The sequence below is a fragment of the Sinocyclocheilus rhinocerous genome, unplaced genomic scaffold (assembly GCF_001515625.1).
Source record: "Sinocyclocheilus rhinocerous isolate Xijiao unplaced genomic scaffold, SAMN03320098_v1.1 scaffold304, whole genome shotgun sequence".
In the NCBI taxonomy this organism is placed as follows: Eukaryota; Metazoa; Chordata; class Actinopteri; order Cypriniformes; family Cyprinidae; genus Sinocyclocheilus; species Sinocyclocheilus rhinocerous.
This window is the reverse complement of record NW_015659941.1, coordinates 625,551-638,179: the sequence shown is the minus strand read 5'-3', so window position 1 is coordinate 638,179 and position 12,629 is coordinate 625,551. Positions and strand designations below refer to the sequence as shown.

Below are 12,629 nucleotides of genomic sequence, written 5' to 3'. Positions count from 1 at the left end.
TTTGAGACTTTAGTCTTTGCAACTTTAGGGATCGTATCTATTCACGAACAGCTTGTAGCACTCCAAAGAGAAAGGAAAACTTGAAATCGCATTATATGAACTAGGGCTGGGCGATTTGGCAAAAAAATAAAATCTCGAACTCTACACTGCTCAAAACTCACGTTTGAATCCTCAGTGGCAAATCCTTTAAATATGAAAGTGTACTTACAGGCTTTGAGCCAGCATTATTTGTCAGAACACCAGCATTGTAGGCTATACTCTCCCAGGAAACAGTCCTCATCCTCCATAAAATGCGTTGCTCACATCTGAATATTTGGGTTGAACTGTTCTGGAACAGTGTTGTAAATACAACTTAACCACTGATTTTTAGTCGTGTCCTCTTTTGGAAGACCAAACAAAGTAGTTTCGCTTTCATAACGAAACACAGCGTCTCCACGTCGTGTGTAAACATGGATGTGTTTGACTGTTGCGCTCGCGTCTCTTGCAGTGTCTCATGCATGAAACGCCATTCTAAAAACACTGCGCTCAAGTTAAAAGAAGTTCACTCCCATCTTCTTGCATGTTTTACCTATTCCACTGCCCGCGTCGCATCTTTGGCAACACAAAAGTGCATTCTGTGTGAATGGCGCTTAGCGCTATATTTATGGTCCTTCACAGAGCGCGTCACACGTGAGTGGTTAATCACGTGCGCCGACATGCGGTTGAATCGTTCTTTTCTCTTTACTGTTAACACCGGCATTTTGTCAAAGTGTCTAATTCTAACATTTGGTAATATTTCTATTCAAAATCGTGATTCCTCGATTTCTAAAAAATAAAATCGTGGCAAAACAATAAATTCGAATTAATCGATTAAATCAGGAAAATCTCCCAGCCCTAATATGAACCCTTTAATAGTTAGAGTTTTTATTTTAATGTTTTTATTTTAATTTTAGTTAAAATTTTAGTAATTTTTATTAGTTTTTGTTTTTAAAATATGCCTATTTTTTTTTTTTTATTACAGTTTTAGTTTTATATATTTTGGTACATTAACTTAAACTTGGCAACTAAATAAAATAAAATAAAATAAATTTTTTCAGGTATTTTTTTTCAGGTAATTATTTTATTTCTAGTAACAATTTATTTATTTGTATCATTACTTTTTAATGGTTGTAGTTTTAAGTTAACTATAATAACCCTGCTTTGGTTACAGTTAGAACTACTGCATCACGTTTTCCAAAGAAAAAGGAAAAAAAAAATCACAAACTAAACAGACTAAACCACATTACAAACACACACCTCATTGTCTTCACAACACAACATTACTCTTGCCCTGTAATTGTGACACGTCTCCTGGTTTCCCCCGAAATACACACATACACACAGGCATGATGTCACACAGGAGATGTGGAGAGGTCAACCTTCACAGACATGCAGGGAAGGTTTGTGGGGGAAGTAAGAGGATTTAGGACTGAGGGGCACAAGAGGGGGCACAAGAAAATCTCAAAACAATGGTGCAAAGCAGAAACAGAGAGCAAAAGAAAGAGGGGTTGGGGTCAAGGGATGCAGAGGATACAGGATGCCCAACAGATGGGCAGTGAAAAGAAAAGACAGACAGATGAAGAAGAACAGATGAGAAACAAAAAGGTGGAGAGACAAACTTTGCTGACACACAAAGATCTAAACCTTACAAAGTCTCCACGTCTGGCAGAAAGTCTTCCTTTGGAGATGCTAGCAAGTATTTTAAACTGATTGTGTTTAGGGTTGGCTATCGAGAACTGGTTCCAAATTTCCAAAACTGGAGGATTTGATAAGACAAGCAATTACAATTCAGCTTATCGACTCATGTGTGTGCATTTTATTGTGATTTTCAACCATTTAAGCATAAGAAGATGCAAAAGGAAACTCAATCTGGCACTTGCCCGCATTTTCTCCAAAGCATGCGCACAAAAAGCAGCTTCATAAAGTGCATGAATTCTGAACTTTCTTTCGCATCGTCTTGTACTTAGACAAATACACAGAATTACGTTAAAATATCCTTGTAAACACAGTAGGTTTTGTCTTAAGTGAACGCAAGCAGCATTTAAACTGAAAATTCATGTGTAGAATTATATTGAATCGGTGCATTAGGTCTTAAAGTGACAGCAGCGTAATATTCCTGCAGTTGTTTGCGCCATTAATGTTTATCAAAGAACAAAAGAAAAAGAAAACTCACTGATCTTGACTGAATAACTTTTATAACTTCAATAGGGATAAATCTATATTTCATTTCTAAATAAACAATAGTGTTATTTTAAATTTGATTTATACTTCTGTACCTGAACTTTGTTCAGTTGTATTTATTTGTGCTGTTGCTAATTCGTTTATTTGCTTTTATTTTGTTACTGACCGTTTACTTGTTTTTAATGATGTTTGAAATCTATATTAGTTAGTCTAGTTGTTTTTGCTGTGGCATTATTGGTAAAACAATAAGCAAAAGTTCATTATGCAAGTATTCTTCAGGCTGTTGATTTTTTTATGGTATTCAGCAGCAACAGAATGTTTTGCAAAAAAAAAAAAACAGACTAAATATGCTTGATATCTAAATGTTTAACTTCATTTTCTATACCTTATTGGAATCTAAACTGGTAATTGTGAAGAATCATAATCTCCAAGCAGAATCAGAATCGCCAAAATACAAGCCCAACCATAATTGTGTCACGTTATTGCTTAATATTGCTTACTTAAGTTTGTTAGCCACTACCCTTACCAAACTACTTTCCAAAAACCCAACCGAAACCAGGTTGAAGGTCAGATCAGATCCTCCTCTAAAAACCCATTGAGTCAACCGCAAGTTAAGCCAAGTGCCAGTCGCTCTCCCACATTCTCCACCAAATCACAATCGATCAATTACATCATTAGCCAGGCATTTTCAGGCTGATCTGGCATCCTGAAGCAAGCCTGTTGAACTCTGGATAACCTGCTGACTTAGCATATGCGGACCAAAAACAGTCAGGGAGGGGTTGCTTGGGCTGCGGCACGGGATTGGTTGAGAGAAAAATCAGGGTGGAGATGAACTAAGGTACTGTGCCAACTAGGTCTGGGTGGTTTGAAAAGTCGATCAGTAGATATATTGCTGTATGGTTTATTATGTGTTTATATAGCTATAAGTGCAGAGAACTACTTTATATTATTTACACATGAACAAGATTGAGGTAAAATGAGGTAAAAGCGGGAAGAAATACAAGTCAAGATGAGGAAAAACGTATTAACTTTAGAATGTTTCATTGAATTTTATGACTAAAATTATTGTGGTTTATCTCCAAACTCTAGTGCCAATGGTAGTGGATGGTCCTGGCATCCTGATATATGTAGATAATGTGTGCACAAATTGGTAGAAGAGGCTATTGTTGGAAGAGAACTACAGTAGAAGTTTCTGGAATCTGGCCGACGTCCACAATAAATAGCAATAATTAGTCTTTTTGGCTCTTTTAAGTGTCAGCGCTTTGTACTTTGTCCAGCTCAGAAATGCAGGCCAGTTCAGACTGGCGCAACTTTCATTGACCTGTTCGAGGGGTCAGCGAGACTCCTATTCCGGCACAGGGAAAACATTTTCTCTCTCCTGACCTTCTTTTTCTCATCTTGTCATTTTCATAGACTTCCCAGGTAGGTTAGTCTGACATTAAAGTGAAAAACAACAGCATTATGCCTTCCTCTGCCTCTTTTCTCTCCTGCTTTCTCTGCGATGAGAGTATTAGACTGAGCCAGACACAAAAGGGCTTTACGGCCATGCAATAAAACAGAAAAGAAAAACAGAGACCTTCTGAAAGACTGCTTTTACTTAACCCAGAACAGGGACCCTAAATAGGGAGCATGTATATGTGTGTGAGAGCCTGGCGTGTCAGCGTTTTGTACATGTGTGCATGTTCTTGGGCGTGTGCATGCAAAAATATAGTTTGGTTCTGAGGTTTAGATGGGGCAGTTCTACTCAAACAATAAACTAGTGCAGACAGCTGTGAATTAAAAAGGCAGTTCCCCCCAAAAAATGAAAATTAAGCCTTCCAAGTATTTTAAAGCTGCATTATAGCTTAGACACGTGTACAATACAAACAAGAACACCATATATGGCTTTAGAAGACTTGAAATATAGCTCGCATGTTATATGGAAGAGAAAAAATAAGTGGTCAATCAATACTAATTTTTAATGACTGGCAATGATTTGATAATATTTTAGTTTATCAAGGATGTATTAAATTCTTTAAAAGTGACAGTAAAGTCATTTTAAAGTTTTCTCTTTCATTTATTCTTTTCATATTTCTCATTTATCATCTAAGAAAACATATTTTTCACAAAGATATGAAGGTATATATAAGCACAACTGCTTTCAACATTGACAAAACAGTGTCGCGTTCCGAACGTTGTTTTAATGACATGCACCGGTATTGCGGTATTTAAAAAATTCATATCATAACAAAAATAAACACCGGTATTCAGTATGAACCGGTATACCGCCCAGCACTAATCTAAACACATGTAAACAGCACTCACCTACTACATCCAGCGTGTAGGTGTGATTGATGGATCCGTAGGCGTTCTCCAACATGCAGGTGTAGTTTCCTTTATCAGAGGGAACGACGCTCTCCATGATTAGAGTCCAGTGCTGGAGTCGGAGCTGAACGGGGCAAATAAAAAACAAACTTAGTACAACAGAACACATTCAGAATAGTTTAGTCACTTGTTTATGCAATGTTCCCAGTTAACATAACCAAACACAGGTGGTTGTTTTTGTTATTCTCGAATTCATCTCAAATAAAACTCCAGGTTTAGTCAAGCGTCTATTATCCTTCATTTCACACCTGTGTGTGACGTCTTACAAAATGAAGGGCAAACTGACAGCAGCACTGACCGAACTAACAAGAGAGAGAGAAATTGGCCTAGAAGACGAGGGTTTTTCGAGCAAGAGCACCATGGGAAAAGTAATATCGCCGTGCCGACAGACGAGCGAGCTCCCGCCCCCACCCCAGGAATGCAGCTCTCGTGACTGCAGGCCACAAAATCCAGCGTCTCTTCCATGGAGACTTTCACTCCACAACCCTCGGCCTTCTGAGACCCTTCAAATGACCACAAAATAAGGGTTCATCCACCTGAGGCACATGTTATCCATAAACCATAATCTCGCTTATTTTATGAAACATTTTGGGCTTATTCTGACTAAATGAGATATTTTTCATGAAGATTTGTATTGTATATTCTAAAATGCAACAATAATCATGGTTACAATAGTTAGGCTTCACTAAAACTAAAACCGGAAAAATACACTTTTGTTAAAATTTAAAACATGAAATGTGTGTCAATTGAAATATAATAAAATAAAATAAAATAACTTTTTTTTCAACTAGTTTTCAAGGCAACAATTATAATTTTCGATTTGTTTATCTTCAAACTAAAACTGAAATAAAATAAATAAAAACTATATAGATACATTTAAAAGCTAAAACTAATAAAATGATAAAAACACAACACAATTACTAAAACTTTAACTAAAATGAACATGAAAGCAGAAACTATAAAACTAAAATCTAATTCAAAATATTAACAAAAACTATAAAAGTACCTCAATAAAACTAAAATAACAGGTCATAATCTGATGCTTATCTTTGATGACATATTCATTTTTTATGTTTAAAAAGCATATATGTGACCCTGGAGCACAAAAGCAGTCTTAAGTCGCTGGGGTATATTTGTAGCAACAGCCAAAAATACATTGTATGGGTCAAAATTATTGATTTTTCTTTTAAGCCAAAAATCATTAGGATATTAAGTAAAGATCATGTTCCATGAAGATATTTTGTAAATTTCCTACTGTAAATATATTCAAACTTAATTTTTTATTAGCAATATGCATTGCTAAGAACTTCATTTGGACAACTTTAAAGGCGATTTTCTCAATATTTTGATTTTTGGCACCCTCAGATTCCAGATTTTCAAATAGTTGCATCTCGGCCAAATATTGTCCTATCCTAACAAACCGTACATCAATGGAAATCTTATTTATTCCGACATTTCAAAAAATTGACCCTTATGACTGGTTTTGTGGTCCAGGGTCACATATTTTAAAAGTTATTATTGTTATTATAACTTTTAAAATACAATCAAAATTAAAATTAAATCACATTTTATCTTTAATAAACCAAATGTTTTCATTAGTTGTTAGTTGTCATGAGTTTTATTAAAATGTTTCATCTGATCATTTAAGGTTCTTCAGAAAACATCATCAATAATAATAATAATAATAATAATAATAATAATAAATAATTCATAATTAAATAGTTCATAATAAATGGTCATTTGAGTCTGGACTATCAAATGAACCAGTTCATGGTCCTGTAGTCAGACACTGAGTCATATCTGAGTCTTCAGATCAATCGAGCGTGAGCAGCTCAATCATTAGTGACCTTCTGTGTGGATCAGCTGTGTTTTCAGAGAAGGAAGTGCAAACACTGATCGGGGTACAACGACCAATCGCCCCGCACATCTATTACACTTTAACCAAGAGTCAGTGCTTCACCAGCTGTTTCATGCCTACAATTCTGACTCTGCATGTATCAATAAAATACTTCAATGTAACTATTTTGCTTTCTAAAAAGCTTTTTGTTTTGGCTCTAGTTTTTAAGCATTAATAAATTTACCATGATGAGTTCCATATCCTCATACAGTGCTTGTGAAGCTCTCTTACCTTGTAACCGCCCATGCGATCCTCCTGTTTGAAGGGTTTTCCGTTTTTTTGCCAGCGCATTTCAGGCTTGGGATTTCCCGCCGCTGCGCACCGAAACTTCACAGTGTTGGCAGCAGGTACGGCGTGCAGCTTCTTCTCCATCTTCTCCGGTGAAGTCCAATATGGCGCCACTGCAGGAAAGAAGAAGCAATTACAAACATTTGCATCATCCAAATATCAACAAGAACCACATATTTGCAGTGCACTATATATATTTCTTTGATGTGTCAAAGCCTTTAAGATTACATGCAGCTTTGATATGCATCACGTAAAACCTCCATGCAAACTGGAGTTTTTTTTTTTATCTACGCCTCCACTCTTATCTGCTTTCAGCCGTTCATAGATCAGCCCCTGACATCTACCGTGTGTTTTCTATATCTATGTTTATGGAAAAACTTCAAAGCCAGAAACAGTAGCTTTTGGATTGTACAGTAGATGAATCAGCTTGGATTGTACAGTACACTGAAGATGAATCACTAAGCATGATTTTCAGTTCAGAAGATCGGCATTAGTCATATAACAAATAAATTCAAAATCAAAATTGCAATATGACCTTGTGCGACTGCTAAATCAATCAGCGATTTAAAAAAATTGCAATTTATTTAAATAAATATTACAACTATTGTACTATGAAAAGTTCATTTTGGCCTTATGTGTCTGTGCAGTGAATGCAGTGTTGTTATTGTAAAACAATTAAAACTGTTTGTGTTCATTGAAATAGCATTCCATTAAAAATTTTATTAAATAAGTGGACAAAAAACTTCGAAATTACAAAAAGGCTTGCAACAAAAATCTAATTAAAAATATGTATATAAAATGTATAACTTCAACTAAAATTAAAATGAAAACTGAATACAGCACATAAAAAATGCCAAAGGACACTGATTCAATGACACAAAGAAATTCAATGAAATGGCCAATCAATCCGAGGTCCATTTTGATTCAACCCCAATATCCCAAAAGAAATGCATCATTGCCAAGAGAGAGAAAGCAGGAGCCTGTCTGAAACTCAGCAAGGGGAAACAGGAAGGCATGACCACGGATGCAAATCGAAACAGTTATTCACACTCGCAGCACTGCATGACTGCACCGCCCATCTGCTTAATGGAACCCTGCAACTCACAGTGAGCGGCTTAAATAAAAACATATTCCCATTTGCTCTGAAAACACACAAGAGAAAAGAAGGATAAAACAAGTCGGTCCAAAAGCACAGCGGCTTGCCAAGAAGGAACTGGACCATCACATCCAATTTCTTTTGTTCGACAGACATGCTAACCGGAAGGTTGCAAACGACTTGATATCAGACGTGTAAACAGACATCTTCCCTTCAGCGTGAAGGCATGATAATTGGTTTTCAACTTAACCCTTTTCTTCGACGTCTATCTGTCCGTCTGTTTTCTTTCCTCACCACCCAACTTTTTCATCTCACCTCGTGGGAATTCTTTCGTAACGGTCGTTCTCTTTGACCTCAACGCCCTGACGGACAGCAGACTACATGTCTGTAAGCCCGACTCCTTTTAACTTTGTTAACGGTTCAGGTTTTCGTTGAGAAAACGAAGATGGGAATGACCCTCAGACGTTGGGGCAGTAGGGTCGGATGTCCTGGGAAACCCCAAAACAGGTGACCTCCAGTGAAACATGGACTGACCATTGAACCTTTATTGACATTTTTCTTCAAAAACTCTGTTTTTCATCAACAAATACCACCGGTATCTGCAAAAATCTATCAGTAAACAGAAACACTGAGACATCCCAGCAGCCAATTCCATCAAATTACACAGAGAAAGAAAAAACATGCAAACCAGACCTTTAGACTTTAAACAATCCCAGTGTTGTCTACTCCAGCACATCTCATACGAAGGCAAAACATCTCACAAATAAAGGAAACTTTCTCGTGAGAGGGGGGAAAAAATTGGTGTTTTTGAGAGTGCGGTTGTTGAGGCCCCTTTGCACAGAAATATCAAAGAGTTCTGAGTGGTTCAGCTGGGCAGAAATCCAACCCACTGAGCCCGAAACCGCCCCAAGCACAATGCTAAACACCCCTCCATCCCAACCCCGATCCCCCCACACCCGCCTCAGCTCCACTCGTACGCGGCCAAAGGCCAGACCTCCAAAGCATACACAGAAAAGTGTTGGTGCAGATCCAAACCAGAGCCCATTAGCTGGAAGACCTCGCTCCACCCCTCTTTCCAACAACTCTCTTTAATATTTAGTTTTGCACAACTCAAAACAGATTCTGGTGGGTATGGCGCTCGTTTCAACAGAGGAAATGCAGTCAATATCCTTTCCTCACCTGTCACGGCTTCTCTTTCGCATAAAGTTCTCGAAAATGTGAAACGATTAGGGTTAACCATGACAAAAAAAAAACATATATTTCTGAAAGAATGAGTCCTGAAACTGGAAATAAGTTGGCATTTTTTATCTTACTAATCCATCGTCCCAAAGTCAATGGGTTTTTGGCCTGAAATAAGGTCTGTGGTTAAAGGGATAGTTCACCCAAAAATGAAAATTCTGTCATTAATTACTCACCCTCATGTCATTTCAAACCCGTAAGACCTTTGTTCATCTTCGGAACACAAATTAAGATAATTTTGATGGAATCTGAGAGCTGTCTGACCCTGCATAGACAGCAATACAACTGAAATTTTCCAGAGTCCAGAAACGTAGCAAGGAGATCTGTAAAATAATCCATGTGACATCAGTGGTTCATCCGCAATTATACGAAGCTACGAGAATACTTTTTGTGCGCATAAAATACATCAGTAATACCCCACACGTGATTTTTTAAAGCTTTTATGCATCTTGAAAACGGTGAACAGGTGACTACAGAATGTGACTACAGAAGTTGTTGGATACATTAAACATTATTATGTTGAACTCATGAACTCACTAGTCGCTTTTACAGCTTTGTTGTGTTTATAATCACGCTCTCGCAAACTATTCTAATTCTAACTTTGCAACTAGTAGATTTTAAAGGACTTAAAGAGTTGTTGGAAGTGTAGTGGTGGTGACGATAAAGTCGTGCGACTGGTGTAGTTTGTTTGTAGAGTAGCTTTAGCTTTTTACCTCTGGCCATTGTATTTAGGCTTCAAAATTAATATGAGTTGTGTTCATTTGTGAAGATTATCATGATGGAAAAAACATGGAAGAATCATAAACTTTTTTTGGTCACACAGCTTATTTTCTGCAATAATCCAGTAGCCAATGGAAAAATCCTTGGCTTTTTGTCGAGGCAACCAGTTAACTTTAGGGGTTTGCCTACAAAAATACGTCACCCTTGCAGTACTCTATTTATTAACAAGATGTTTAATGCCCTTTGAATTTCTCCTTTTTCTATATTTCGTTAATATTTCACCTCAGGTCTTTCCCTTTTACCATTCTCAGAGCGAAGCCCAATTCAAAACACTCTTAGCAGGTTTTTACAGACAGGCCTCTCATGGACCTGAGAAATGGAGAGCACAAAGACACAAAGAAGGAAAGAGAATGCCTGGAATTCTGGGAATGTGTCTGTGCTGGAATTGCTTGGTGACATAGTTAACATCAGACTCCACTGCAGGCTTGTCCTGTCAGTAACAAAAATAGCAAAAAACAATACCTATGCTAATATAAAAACAGTATGCCAACCGTGTTGCATCTAAATTCAACATCGGAAATACAAGTGCATTTCACGTGGTACTCTGTGACAACTGGTGTTCGGCCCCCGGTCCCGATACTCACGCATTTGCTCGCCGTCCACCCCAACATCGTCCGATCGCTCCGTGTCGTCCTCATCGTCACCGGATGAGATGGCATCTGCAGAGAGTATCGGGAATACTGTAACCGTGCTTTGTTTCTCCTGCCGTCACAACACCCACACGTCTATCACTAATCAACTATTTGCTCTTTTTGACATTAATATAGTAATAACAGTGCTGAACACAGCTCATCCAATCAGAAGTTTAAGTACAATTTTAGAGTGCATTTTGAAAAATAGTATTACTTTTACTATTTGGAGTCTTTATTTTTTAACTCAAGTCTTAAACATGTGAACCTAAAACCTAACTGATGCCATAATTTGTCATTCATTTGTTATGAATAATCATTGTGTCCATGCAAATTCAAAGAAAAATAAAGGAGATGAAGAACTTTTCGTTCATAATTACTGAATTTAATTTAATTTAACTGACTGACTGAATAAAATATTTATTGATAAATATATTTATATAATTAATTTAGAAACTAATATTTTGTGTGTGTGCATATATACATATATTTTTCGAAATATACATTTATTTATTAAAAAAAATATACACATATATATAAAAAATTTATATATAGAAATGTGAATATTTTTTTAAATAAATAAATGTATATTTCGAAAACAATCTATAGCAAAAATAATTGTAATATGTCATTTAATGTTACTGTGAGATAAGATTGTGTCCAATAGCCTAGAGCAACTATGAATGCTAGCTAGAAAACTGTCAAAAAGATGAAAAATTTAGAAAATATTTTAATGTGACGTGTTAAATCAGACAAAATGTCTGTATAATACAATGACAAAAAGTGTAAGACATAAGCTAACATCAGGCATATCAACTAAACTAATCTTAATACTCAATTTACAGAGCCAACGAATGTTATAAAAACAATACAAACAAATGTCAAACTCAAGACGTAAATCCGAATGCTGCATGCAAAGTCATTTTAAAGACTACATCTTCCACTGCATTGCAAACTGTAAACATGCAATGAAAACAGACAAACAGAACCATTCAGTTCAGGCAGATACGGCGTGCGAAGACTCATCTACGAATATCAAAGTCTCATTCAGTAGATGGTGCCACCTGTGGTAGACAAGCGTCTCACCTGTAACGTTTACGATGAAGCAAAGCGTGTCGCTGGCCCGGGAGCCCGCGGCACTGCACGCATACAGGCCCGAGTCCTTAGGGGTGGCGTCGCGGATCTGTAGCCACTCCTGATCTATGAGCGTGCGGTTATCAGGGCCCAGCGAGGAGCCGTCTTTGGTCCAGACGATGGCGGTCGCCTCGGGCAGCGGGCAGTTGAGCTTGAGCAGTTCACCCGGGTGCACCGAGCACAGGGTGGGCTTAGAGTTTTGGTTTTTGGTTGGAGGCTCTGCAGAGCGAAGGGGAAAAGAGAGGAGGGCAGGAGGAAAGGGGTGACAGGGTGCACAGAGAAAGAGAAAGAGTGTAAGACGAAAAACACTGCACCAAAATGACATCCCTAGAGTGACTAGTGTGGAGAAGAGGCTTCAATTAAATGAATAGTTCACCCAAAAGTCAAAAAATCCCAAAATACAGACACCTCAGAGCGTCCCATTAGCTGTGAATTGTGTATACAGAGCATTTCTGGAAGCATGCAGCTGTACCAGTGGGAAAAAAGTGTGGCGTTAGCAGTGCGCTGACATGAAAGAGGTGCCAGTCGAGAAATAGAGCTCAATATTTGTTCATTTCATAAACAGAGCCTTCGGTTTTCTTTTCCCTGTCATTTCAACCTCGACCTCGCGCATTAGAATTAAGCCTGTTGTTGCCGGTTTATTCCATTATCTTTAATTATGCTCTACAACGACTTTATTGGCTAGCCAAACGCTCATAAGGAATGCCAAGAAGGTGCCAAAGTGAGGCACCTAAAACAGAAAAATCAAAGGCTTGATTACAGATTGAAATAAGGTGGAGCAAAAAATCCAGTGTAAAATGCTGGAGTGCACAACAATAACGCTTTCCATATAGTGTCAGTACAAATATCTACAAATATTTAGTTAATTTTGCATAATATTCTATGAAATCATGTTTTATATATTCAATTATACATATAACATATACTTATATGTAATTAGAAATATATTGAAAACATTGTTTACATATGGATATAATATATATATATATATATATATATATAT

General features: G+C 37.2%; 1 protein-coding gene across 1 annotated transcript in view; it reads right to left on the bottom strand.

The window, feature by feature from the left end:
• Window positions 1-12,629, bottom strand: part of fgfr2 (fibroblast growth factor receptor 2) — a 62,502-nt gene that overhangs the window by 35,256 nt on the left and 14,617 nt on the right. Inside the window, exons 3-6 of the mRNA XM_016533558.1 lie at window positions 11,579-11,845; window positions 10,448-10,522; window positions 6,692-6,861; window positions 4,504-4,627 (exon numbers count right to left, since the gene is read on the bottom strand). Coding sequence (XP_016389044.1) covers window positions 4,504-4,627; window positions 6,692-6,861; window positions 10,448-10,522; window positions 11,579-11,845 — 636 coding nt within the window. The remainder of the gene's footprint in view (window positions 1-4,503; window positions 4,628-6,691; window positions 6,862-10,447; window positions 10,523-11,578; window positions 11,846-12,629) is intronic.